The sequence below is a fragment of the Lissotriton helveticus genome, chromosome 7 (genome assembly GCF_964261635.1).
Source record: "Lissotriton helveticus chromosome 7, aLisHel1.1, whole genome shotgun sequence".
Lineage (NCBI taxonomy): Eukaryota > Metazoa > Chordata > Amphibia > Caudata > Salamandridae > Lissotriton > Lissotriton helveticus.
In genome coordinates this window covers 1,219,766,690-1,219,779,167 of record NC_136068.1, presented here as the reverse complement: position 1 = coordinate 1,219,779,167, position 12,478 = coordinate 1,219,766,690, and the positions used below count along the sequence as shown (strand labels likewise).

Here is a 12,478-nt window from a genome sequence, read left to right as displayed (position 1 = left end):
CATCTTCTTCACTGCACTATTCATCACTAGTTTGAAGACGCCGCAGGCCGGTCTCGTCCTCTGATATTTACAACCTAACAATTGGTCGAGAAGGCCCTTTATTGCAATACAATAGGACTCGCATTTGCAAGAGTTTAAGCTATTAGTATTATAAATGAGAGTGGCTTTTATTTATGGTTTAAAACCCAAAACATAAATAAAAGGCATTGTCATTAACAGTGCCAATAGCTCAAACTTGCGTGAATGCGAGACCTATTGCATTACAAATGCTTGTTTTAATATACTCAGCAATTCTAATTCTATTTCTATCAAAGTAATAAGTTGGTTCTTGAAGGTTGTCTAAGCTCTGAAAAATCGATCAAGTTAAAGTCCACTATGAGCAAAGTCCATGGGTAAGGGGCAAAGTGAAATATTTCATTTCATATTTCATATTTAAGAGTATAAATCAGAAAAGTTTAAGTCTGGTATCGCACCAAACTGTTCCAAATTGTCCGACAGGCAAATTTATCAGCAAAGGCAAAAAGCAAAGAGGCATAGTAAAGATAGTTTTTTCAGGCAGGTAGGTTTCTAAGGAAAAGTGTCAAAAGGCAGTCTCTTCAAATAAGCTGTAAATAAGCTGTCTCCTCCTCCTGCTCTTCGTTGTTATATAGTTCATATTTGTTATCATGATATCAATAATCAGCCCACAATGGTCTAATCATCACATGATCCTCCTTCCATCTTCGCAGGTACAAACTTGCTACATTGGTAAAATGTTTAACACTGTTCATGAGAAACAAACTCCTTCCAGCTGCACAAATTAGTTGACATATAGTTAATTGAATCTGCAACTGTTTACGGATGTAAGGGAAAAAGTCTCTTACCACCATTCACCATTCAAACAAAAAAAAGAATAAGAAAAAGGATGTCATATGAATCAAGAACAAATAATGCAACATTTGAGAACGTACAAAGCCCGTTGCACAAGACTGTGAAATAATGCAGCCTAAAGAAAAAAATGTCTTAACGTGTTTAACGTCAACATTTCATCTTTAGTATAGAAAATCGCCTAATTAAGTTTAAGCATAATGATTTCAATCACAGATATCATATATAATATTGTGCAGTGTTGTCAGTAAATGTTATGCAGAAATGTTCAACTTTAAGTATGGCCTGCTAACACTATTTCAGAAAAGTAGCAATACGTAAATTAATTCTAAAAGTCATAAAATAAAATTGTTTCTGAGCACAAATGATCTTTATACTATTAAGCACTTCTATTGAAAATTTCAGACATCTACTCTAATTAATATAAAATTCGCACAAAAATCGAGATTTCTAGAAATCAGACCAAATAGTAAAGTTATCAACTTTCATAATGTTTCTTTGTTAATGAAACAATTTAAATACTTAAACACCTTAAATTCACAAATTGATTAATCCTTTCTACATTGTCAAGAACACTTTTAAGGTGCGAGCGTATCACTTTTTCTAAGTTTCTATGTTGTTTTCCTATTCATGTGCAAGGTGCAGCATAATTCTCATTGTCGTAATTCAGTGTGTGTCGTGGAAAGGCAAGATCAGCTTTTACGCTTCCTCAAATTCTTGGCCCACCCATGCTTCTTCATGGCGCTCACAGATCCAAAATCCTGGAGTAGGGCCTGTTCCCCCTTGTTGCCTGTCTGTTTCTTGTTCTGAGTCAAAGGCTGTTGATGACAAATAACTCTCCGTCTCCAAAAACAGTTTTGATGGGCCCCACTTGAAACTGCTGGCTCAAACTAAGCACTGGTTGGGGGAGATTCCAAATCTGCTCCCAAATGTGTAGAAAACATGTTTAATGTGATTAATGTGTGTATATGAAAGAGTGGGTGATGCTACTTCTGTGTTTGAAGTGCAAAATAAAAAAACTACTTACAGATTTCAAGTGGTGTTTTTTCCTGCAGTATTTTTAGAATATCTTACTTGCAATCATTATATAGTGATTTCATTTATTACATTTCCTTATTTGACTTGTAAGGTATTCCTTTTGTTATTCTTTTATTATTTTATTGTAGAAAGAAAGTGGCCAGTTTAATGAATGGCAGAATGAATTGAAAATGATGCTAAATGCTATTACCAGAATAGAAAGTATTTTGGAAATATTATGATATTATAATCATTTATCTCTTTTGGCCATGTTAGTACACTCCATTATAGATGATTCTTAGAGTTTTTAAATGTTATAAGCCACCTAATTTAAAAAATATATTTTAAACCACATTTCTTGGTATTAATTATAGTTAATTTGCAGAAGAAGAATGCGATGAAGTGGTGCCTGCATGATCTTTTTTTTGTTTGAACTTCAATTTACAGAGAAGAGTGGGCGTGGATCCAGAGAATGTCCAACTGGGAATCCGTAGGAAGCCTGGATCAGACACCAGAGGGTGCGCCACAATTGTTGCTCTTTGAACTACAGGTGGCGGTGAAAGCTCTTCTGAAGCAGCTCAACCTACCTCTACGCCAGGTACAGGCAGCTCTACCTCTTGTAGCTGAAAATCAGTGGCATCAGTGCTTAGAAGTAAACATGAGATTTATTGATGAATTATTTCTCATGGTAACATAACAAGAGTTAGAAGGCTTGTTTTTGATAATATTATATTTTAGTGTGACTAGCAAATAATCAAGCCACTGCCATGTTGCCTCTAAGGGATTGTTAAATTGCATAATATTTTTACCCCCGATTACAAAAAAAGTCAGGGAAATTATGCAAAATGCACTTAGAGTTATCTCTTTTCAACATTCAACAAGAGGATCTATCTTGGGTCACTCTAGATATCCAGGGATATGTTTGGAGTGATAATATTTTGCATGCTACCTTTTCTGTTCAAACCTTTTTCTCAAGACGTTTTCTGTTCAAATCTTGGAGCGAAATTACATGTTGGTTTAATTTTTTTTAATCGTGCTTGAATTACATTTGCCACCTACATTTATTTTAAGCGTATTTTTCAGAAAATATGTATGAAATGATATGCACTTGCCACATGCTGCTGTAATGTCTTTCCACTGGAAACAATGAATTAATTAAGATATTTGCATTCATTAAAGGCTACATTAATATAGCAGAAAATAGCAAATGTGATAATTGAGTAAATACATATTCCCTTGAGACTCTATTGCTGAAACATCAATCCAAATTACCCCCTGTTTTGGAAAAACTAATTTATATATAACCAATGGTGACAACATGAATACGTTCTGCCAACACCATTGTTATGTGTTCTGGAAATGCTATATGCTGCTTCCAATATGGACAACATGCAAGATGCTTCTCACACAAGGCCAAACGAAATGTCTATGGTCCCAAAATATTATGTGACTAGAAGTAGTTTGGTAATACACCACTAGATGACATTACAGTTGTTTGCAAAACTTTGCTATGCAATCTTACATTTGCTAATTTGTATCCACATAAAAATAAACAGAATTATCGCAAAGAATTGCACCGTGTTTACAGGTTTTATAATGGTAAAGTAAATCAACTTAATACCTTCTGTTGCTTGAGCCACAGAATGATGCACAAACATTTTGTAAATAACCCCCTAAGTTTTATAAAGCTGCATATAGATAACATAAAAATAATTTTTCTGTAACAGCAAATACAAATAATAAATAGTTCATATACGTATTGTCCTTGGAGAAGATATTGGATTATTTAAAATGTATGTGTGCATATACGTTTACATGCCAAACGTACATAACAAATAACAGAAAAATAAGAAATGGGGATACAAACACATCCTAAAATGATCTATCCACATATTTCACAAGCAATTTCTTTTACATTAATTTGTGACATTGTAAATAAAGAATATATTTTTATTTTGCAGATTAGTATACGTGCTATTGCAAAATCCAAACCAGACTATTGGGTTTGCATGACTAAGCCAATTACTGTGCTCTCTTTCATAATTTATTTATGAATTTGTAAAGTGCACAATTACCTGAACATGTCCCATGCTAAACTAAGGCATCTAATATTGCCAGCCAAATACAAAGTATTCTGAGGATGAATCGGGGATTTTTAAGCGTCTAATTATAGTATTTAGTCAAAAGATACGTTTTTAGAAACGTACAGTTAGGATACTAGATTCAGAGCATAATACAATTAGCACTATACTATACTATACTATACTATAGCCGTAACAAGCATACAGGTTTATATTGAAGAGGCGGAATAGCCAATGATTAGATGGTTCCGCTGTTTTTCTCATAAAATGTGGCACGGTGCACATTGAGGTAAACAGCTGCTACGCCAATACAAGGCTAGATTACAATGGCGGCAAGCAGAGTAATTTATATTCCCATAAATATAAATCTGAGTGACTATCTGTACAATGTAAATATGTAAACAAACAAGGAAAAGACTGTAGAAACGACTATATAAATGTAAATATTGTATTATACATGTAAAAGAGCGTTTATACAAATTTACTAATGATATACATAGCAACATCGCAAGTCCACTTTCTATATCTTTGATGTATGACGTAATGCATTCAAAATGGCCCCTCGCAGTGTCGACAGTAAACACTGACGAAGGTAACCCGAAACGTGTCTGTCGAGAATAAACTGAATTTAAAAATCTCCCCGCGAGTGCTGTTACTCTTTTCCCGGCGAGGACACAGGAGTATGGAGAGATAATATATATATATATATATATATATATATATATATATATATATATATATATATTTTGGAACACAAGAAAGGCGGCACAACCGGATACTTATTAGAAGTTATTTATTTACACCAACACTCCACCGACGCGTTTCAGCCTCACGGCTTTTCTCCCGTGAGGCTTTCTTGTGTTCCAAAATTGAATTGGGGCTCTGATCCAGCCCTTGGGCCGAGCACACACTGTGGAGCGCTCTCGTGCATGGAAGGATCGATTTGTTTTGAATATATATATATATATATTTTTTTTTTTTTTTTTCATAGATTGAGTGTAGAAACCTGAGGAACCCTACAAGGTATATGTTTAAAATCAGAACCGACCAAAGCTATCTGAACAGCATTTGTTCTATCGTTCAAAAAAGATTCACAGATCCCTGAGGAACCCCACAAGGTATATGTTTAAAATCAGAACCGACCAAAGCTATCTGAACAGCATTTGTTCTATCTTTCAAAAAAGATTCAAACCATCGGAGAATATTGTTGTGTAAACCAATAACACTTAGTCCCCGATTACAACATTTAGCGGGGTGAGGGCGGGTGGCTTTCCAGCGTACCCCTTGGTGACCTTTAGCAAAGCTAGGTCATTGAGAGACATGCTGGTGAGAAGCCATCTAGAGAAACCTATCCCTAGAACTAACACCTTACGGGAAATGAAGGGTTTCTATCCCTGTGGCCGCAGCAAGGCCTGTGCGGCTAGCAGAAGAGTCATCACATATGACATACCAGATACAGGGAAAATAATGAAGATAAAGAAATTCATCACCTGTAGCACCCCCTATGTAGTTTACTGCTTGGTTTGCCTGTATGGCTTACGCAACATTGGCCGCACGATCAACCAATTAAAAATGAGAACACTCGAACATCTCCGAGCTATCGACAAGGCAGATCCGGCTTATCCGGTAGCTCGCCATTTTGCAGAACTACACGAGAGGGATAGGAGTATGCTACAACACTTCGGATTGGACCCTGTACCATTAAATGTGAAGGGTGGGGACCGGCTGAGACGGCTCCATAGACTTGAGTCAAGATACATCATAGACCTGTCTACAAAACAACCCAGGGGTCTGAATAGTGGAGAGGAGATGGCAGTCCATCTAGGGAAGTGAAAGGAGAATAACTGAATGACTTACTGTCCGATTTGCTGATAATAAGATCTGATATGAATTAGAGAGATATTGAAAAGTATTGATTTTACCCTTAAGTGTATGAACTCAGATATAGGCATAAAAAATGCGATGAAGTAGTTATGAAATGAATGAATCCTTAGAGTAAAATTCTTAAGAGTAGCCGTGCACTGTGTGTGTCATGAAGTATAATTCTGATTATTATTTTTTTTTGTTCTGTTCTAAACTTATAAAGTTGACTACAATGTGGACAGAGTGACGAGGGACATTAGCCGATCCACGGCTAGATTGTGTGGCATTTTCCAATATGTAATGTTGTATACCCTCTGCTCCTACATAGCAACCTATTCTAGGTTGCATGATATTCATGAGACTGTAAAAGAAAGTATACACTCCAAGATGGCGTCTATGTTGTTGCCGAGGGGTTATTCCCTTGTTAATGTCCATTAAGGTAGAACAACTTTATTAAAATGTTGAGAGCGAAGTGTCGTTGACACTGACTAAGGCAAAACGCCGAAACGCGTTTGTTGTGTGGTTCCTGAAAAATAAAGAAACTGTGGACCTCACTTGTCCTTCCGGAGTGCTGTGTCTTTCTGCGTGAAGGCATGAAAATTTGAGCTATATATATATATATATATATATATATATATATATATATATATGGGGATTTGTTGCGAGGTTCTTTATTAGAAAGCAGTTAAGGCGTAATGCATTTCGACGTGAGCCTTTCTCAGATGCCACTGCCCAACTGAAAGTCCGTAACATGCAGCTGATATCAGTCTCTGCAGCACTCTTAAATTGCTGAGTGCATGCCTCCCCCAACCATGTGATCGGCAATTACGATGCAGGACTGTTTGCACTGCAACTCCCAGAATGCTCCATACCTGGGCTGATGGTACGTGGGGAAACCAAAGTAAAATCCTTGTGTTTGTGGGCATATGCAGTGCTGGGCGAACTTCATCCAGTCAATAAAAACTTCAGAACCCCTCAAGTCCCCGCATAACGCTACCACCTGCAGGGTACAGGTCCGCCGGGTCGTGGCCTGGTTACAGTGCACCAAACACATCCGTCAAGTCACAGACTGCCATCTAGCAGCGTCCCTTGCTTTCCTGCTTGCTGGAGGTGGGCTGCCTCATGCCAATACCTTAGCGAAAAGCGAAACTGCTTGCGCGGATACCAGATGACAGGCAGCCAGCTTAGTGAAACGTGGGCTCCTTAACGTGTCTCTGGCTTGACACGAATTTAATAACATCCAAAACAACCTCCAACGATGCCGAAGGAAGGAGCCACAAGCGGGGATTTGTTGCGAGGTTCTTTATTAGAAAGCAGTTAAGGCGTAATGCATTTCGGCGTGAGCCTTCCTCAAACGCCACTGCCCAACTGAAAGTCCGTAACGCCCAGCTGATATCAGTCTCTGCAGCACTCTTAAATTGCTGAGTGCAGGCCTCCCCAACCATGTGAGCGTCAATTACGATGCAGGACTGTTTGCACTGCAACTCCCAGAATGCTCCATACCTGGGCTGATGGTACGTGGGGAAACCAAAGTAAAATCCTTGTGTTTGTGGGCATATGCAGGGCTGGGCGAACTTCATCCAGTCAATAAAAACTATTTATATATCATTTTTTTTTTTTATAGATTGAGAGCAGATCCCTGAGGAACCCCACAAGGTATATGTTTAAAATCAGAACCGACCAAAGTTATCTGAACAACATTTGTTCTATCTTTCAAAAAAGATTCAAACCATCGGAGAATATTGTTGTGTAAACCAATAACACTTAGGCCCCGATTACAACATTTAGCGGGGTGAGGGCGGGTGGCTTGCCACTGCCCCATTCCCTCACCACCAAAAGTCACTGCTGCCTGCCAAATTACAAGTTTTTCATGCTGTTGAGAAGGCTCATTGTCTGTCTGAAATAGAACCGCTGCAGGTCTGCCAGTGCATGTTCCTGCACAAGAACAAATGCACCATGTCATGCAATTCTTCGTATGCAGGAACTGGGGGGTGAAAAAACAGGGGGCACAACATGTGCCCCCCTGCAAGCACCCCTGTGCCCAGGGGCAAGTGGGGGCCCTAAAGGCCCCCCTTTCTTTCCTCACCACCAGCCTGTTCACAGAGGAAGAACCTCCATGACAGTGCTAGTGGTGAGGAAAGTTATAATATGCTTGGTGATGCCTCAGGGTACCACCAAGCCTATTGCTGCCTTCAGACCACAGTGGGACCATCAGTGAATGGCGATTCCCTGGTGGTTGCAGCGATGCAATGGTGGTACAATGGCTGGACTGCCACCGCTGTGCCCCTGAGAATCTTGCGGTCTTTGGACCGCCAGAATCATAACTAAGGCCTTAGTCTAGTACACTGTGCTTTTGGAAAGACTGTTTCAAAAGCTGAGCTTCCAACATCCAAGATCCAAGATCATACGGATATCATTGACAGCAGTCGTAAGCACAGTTTCTATGCTAAATGAGGGCCTGAATCCTGATTGACATTTACTGAGGAGAATATTTTCCTCAATATAAACAAATAGCCGAGGAATCGCCCAACTTTCTAAAATGTTTATAAAAAAAAAGAAGAAAATTGGATGATAATAATTTACTGGGATGTTATGGGATGTTAGGATCTAAGGTTTCCTTTTCAAGAGAAGGGTGACTAATGCTGTTTTGCATAAAGTGGAAATTATGCCACTCACAAGAAAACTATGACAGCTCATCATTATTAAAGGGGCAACGCTGGAAGCCAATCCTTCAAAAATCTTGGAAGGACAGGGAATCTATTGGTGATCTAGAATTATTAGTAACATTCTGGAATGCCGCTGACGTCATTTCAATAAAACCAAAACTGAAATGAACCTTGAGGCTCATTTCAGTTTCACTTTCTACATGCTCAGGGGGCTATCTTAGCCCCCGAGCACGTAGAAAGACGGGAGAAGTATCATTGGAAAGGGGAGAAGCTCCCCTTTCCAATGGTACTCCTCCCTATTGGATCCCTGCTTGACTCACCCACGCGAGTGAGGTACCATTTTTATTGGGATACCTGGGGAAACACTGGGTGGTAAGAAATTTATGGATCCACGCAGATTCCAGAACTTTCCCACACAGAAATTTGAGAAACAAGTAATTTTATTCAGCTAAATTTGAGGTTTGCAGGGGATTCTGGGTAGGGAAATCTTAGGGGACCCACGCAAGCCATACCTAGCTGGACTCCGCAGGGTGTCTAGTTTTCAGAAATGTGTGGGTTTGGTAGGTTTCCCAAGATGGCCGCTGACCCCAGGGCCAAGAACTCATGGGACCCCTCTTGCGAAACGAGGTTGTTTTGTGATAGGTAATTTTGATGTCACCTCACTAGGTTTTGGGCCCTTGCCTGTCGTGGGTACTTGATCCACCCACACAAGTGAGGTACCAATTTTCTCGGGAGACTTTGGGGAATACGGGATGGGTGGAATTCTGTGGATCCACACAGATTCCATAAATTTCCAACTCAGAAATGTGAGGAAAATGTGTGGTTATTTTTTTACAAATGTTGAGGTTTGCAAGGGATCTGGGTAACAGAACCTGAAGAGAGCCAGACAAGTCACCACATCCTGGATTACCCTGGGTGTCTTGTTGTCTAAAATGTATAGGTTTGCTAGGTTTTCCTAGGTGCTTGCAGAGCTAGGGTTCAAAATCTACAGCTAGGCACTTTGCAAAAAAAGGGTCAGTTTTCACTGTGAAAATGTGTTGTGTACATGTGGTTTTGGGCCGTTTCCTGTCGTGGGCACTAGGCCTACCCACACAAGTGAGGTACTATTGTTCGCAGAAGACATTAGGATATGTGGCGTGGTTGGAATTTTGTGGATCCACACAGATTCCAGAACTGTCCACCACAGAAATTTGAGTAAACATTTTTTGTTTTTTTCAAATGTTGAGGTTTGCAAGGGATTCTGGGTAACAGATCCTGGTGAGAGCTAGACAAGTCACCCTATCCTGGATTTCCATGAGTGTCTAGTTTTCAAACATGTATATGTTTGCTAGGTTTTCTTCGGAGCCGGCAGAGCTAAGGTTCAAAATCTACAGCTAGGCACTTTGTAAAAAAAGGGTCAGTTTTCACTGTGAAAATGTGGTGTGTCCATTTATTTTATTTATTTATTTATTTATTTGCGGGTTTGTAACGCGCTTGATTAAACTCCCGAAGGAGTATCTCCGCGCTCCAGAGACAACAGTGGCAAAACCAAGGGGCAGTAATCCTGAACAAAGAATCATATATGATTAAATCTTGGCCTAGCTAATTTAGGCCTGAAACATGAAGGTTTTCAACTTTTTCCTAAAGGCAAAGTGGTCCGAGCACTGCCTGAGCTGGAGAGGAAGTTTATTCCACAATGTTTGACTCACCACTGACAGTGCTTTACCACCCTGTCTGACCCTTCTAATCATGGGCACCCTCAGAAGCAGCTGATTACTTGACCTGAGAGCGCGTGTGGGAACATAGGGAACCCATTTTTTGCCAGATAGGAGGGTCCTAGGTCATGTAGTCCTTTGTGTACTATGCAACATATCTTAAATTTCACTCTTTGGCGGACAGATAACCAGTGAAGTTTTTCTAACAAAGGTTTAGACGGGGATCTGGGGGGAGCGTTGAGGACCAACCTGGCAGCGGTATTCTGTATCACTTGAAGTCGGTCCAGTACCTCTTCAGTAGCAGATGCCAGGAGGCCATTACAGTAATCAAGCCGACTGATCACTAAGGCCTGGACCAGAGTCTTTCTAATGGAGTCCGGGAGCAGCGGAAATACCTTACGGAGGAGTCCTGTCATATGGAAACAGGACCCCCATGTTGTTTTGGGCCATTTCCTGTCGCAGGCACTAGGCCTACCCACACAAGTGAGGTACCATTTTTCTCGAAAGACTTTGGGAAATGGGGGGTGAGTTGGGTTTTGTGGATCCATGCTGATTCCAGAACTTTGCACTACAGAAATGTGAGGAAAATGTGGTTTTTTGGACAAAGTTTGAGGTTTGCAAGGGATTCTGGGTAACAGAACCTGGTGAGAGCTGGACAAGTCACCCCATCCTAGATTCCCCGGGGTGTCTAGTTTTCAAACATGTATAGGTTTGTTAGGTTTCCTTAGGTGCCGGCAGAGCTAGGGTTCAAAATCTACAGGTAGGCACTTGGCAAAAAAAGGGTCAGTTTTCACTGTGAAAATGTGGTGTGTCCACGTTGCGTTTCGGGCCATTTCATGTACCCATACAAGTGAGGTACAATTTGTCTAAGAAGACTTTGGGAAATGCGGGGTGGGTGGAATTTTGTGGATTCACGCATATTCCAGAACTTTCCACCACAGAAATCTGAGGAAAATTTCTTTTTTTTTTAAGTTAGAGGTTTACAATTGATTCTGGGTAACAGAACCTGGTGAGAGCCAGTTAAGTCACCCCATCCTGGATTTCCCTGGGTGTCTAGTTTTCAAAATTATATAGGTTTGCTAGGTTTCCCTAGCTGCCAGCAGAGCTAGGGTTCAAAATCTACAGCTAGGAACTTTGCAAAAGAAGGGTCAGTTTTCACAGTAAAAATAAAGTGTGTCCATGTTGCGTTTTGAGCTGTTTCCTGTCGTGGGCACTCGGCCTACCCACACAAGTCAGGCATAATGTTTCTCAAAAGACTTTGGGGAATGCGAGGTGGGTGGAATTTTGTGGATTCCACACAGATTCCAGTATTTTCCACCACAGAAATGTGAGGAAAATGTGGCTTTTTTGAAAAATTCTGAGGTTTGTAAGGGATTCTGAGTAACAGAACCTGGTGAGAGCCAGACAAGTCATCCCATCTTGGATTCCGCTGGGTGTGTAGTTTTAAACAATGTATAGGTTTGCTAAGTTTCCCTAGATGCCGGCAGAACAAGGGTTCAAAATCTAAAGCTAGATTCTTTGCAAACAAAGGGTCAGTTTTCAATGTTAAAATGTGATGTGTCCACGTTGTGTTTTGGGCCGTTTCCTGTTGCAGGCACTAGGTCTACCCACACAAGTGATGCATCATTTTTCTCAGATGACTTTGGGGAATGCGGGGTGGGTGGAATTTTGTGGATCCACACAGATTCCAGTATTTTCCAAAACAGAAATGTGAGGAAAATGTGGCTTTTTTGACAAATTTTGAGTTTTGTAAGGGATTCTGGGTAACAGAACCTGGTGAGAGCCAGACAAGTCATCCCATCATGGATTCCGCTGGGTGTGTAGTTTTAAACAATGTATAGGTTTGCTAGGTTTCCCTAGATGCCGGCAGAACTAGGGTTCAAAATCTAAAGCTAGATTCTTTGCAAACAAAGGGTCAGTTTTCAATGTTAAAATGTGGTTTGTCCACGTTGTGTTTTGGGCCGTTTCCTGCTGCAGGCACTATGCCTACCCACACAAGTGAGGTACAGTTTTTCTCGGAAGACTTTTGTGGAATGAGGTGTGGCTAGAATTCTCTGGATCCACACAGTTCGAGAACTTTCTTGCAAGGGATTCTGTGTAATAGAACCTGGTGAAAGCCTATCAAGTCACCCCATCCTGGAGTCCCCTGGGTGTCTAGTTTTCAAAAATATATAGGTTTGCTAGGTTTCCCTAGCTGCCAGCAGAGCTAGGGTTCCAAATCTACAGCTAGGAACTTTTCAAAAGAAGGGTCAGTTTTCACTGTAAAAATAAAGTGTGTCCACGTTGCGTT

At 40.4% G+C, this 12,478-nt stretch overlaps 1 protein-coding gene across 1 annotated transcript in view; it reads left to right on the top strand.

Annotated features, from left to right (window-relative positions):
- ANKFN1 (ankyrin repeat and fibronectin type III domain containing 1) overlaps nucleotides 1–12,478 on the top strand; it is a 1,441,385-nt gene that overhangs the window by 1,106,377 nt on the left and 322,530 nt on the right. The window contains exon 13 of the mRNA XM_078650803.1: nucleotides 2,332–2,482. Within this exon, the coding sequence (XP_078506929.1) occupies nucleotides 2,332–2,482 (151 nt within the window). The remainder of the gene's footprint in view (nucleotides 1–2,331; nucleotides 2,483–12,478) is intronic.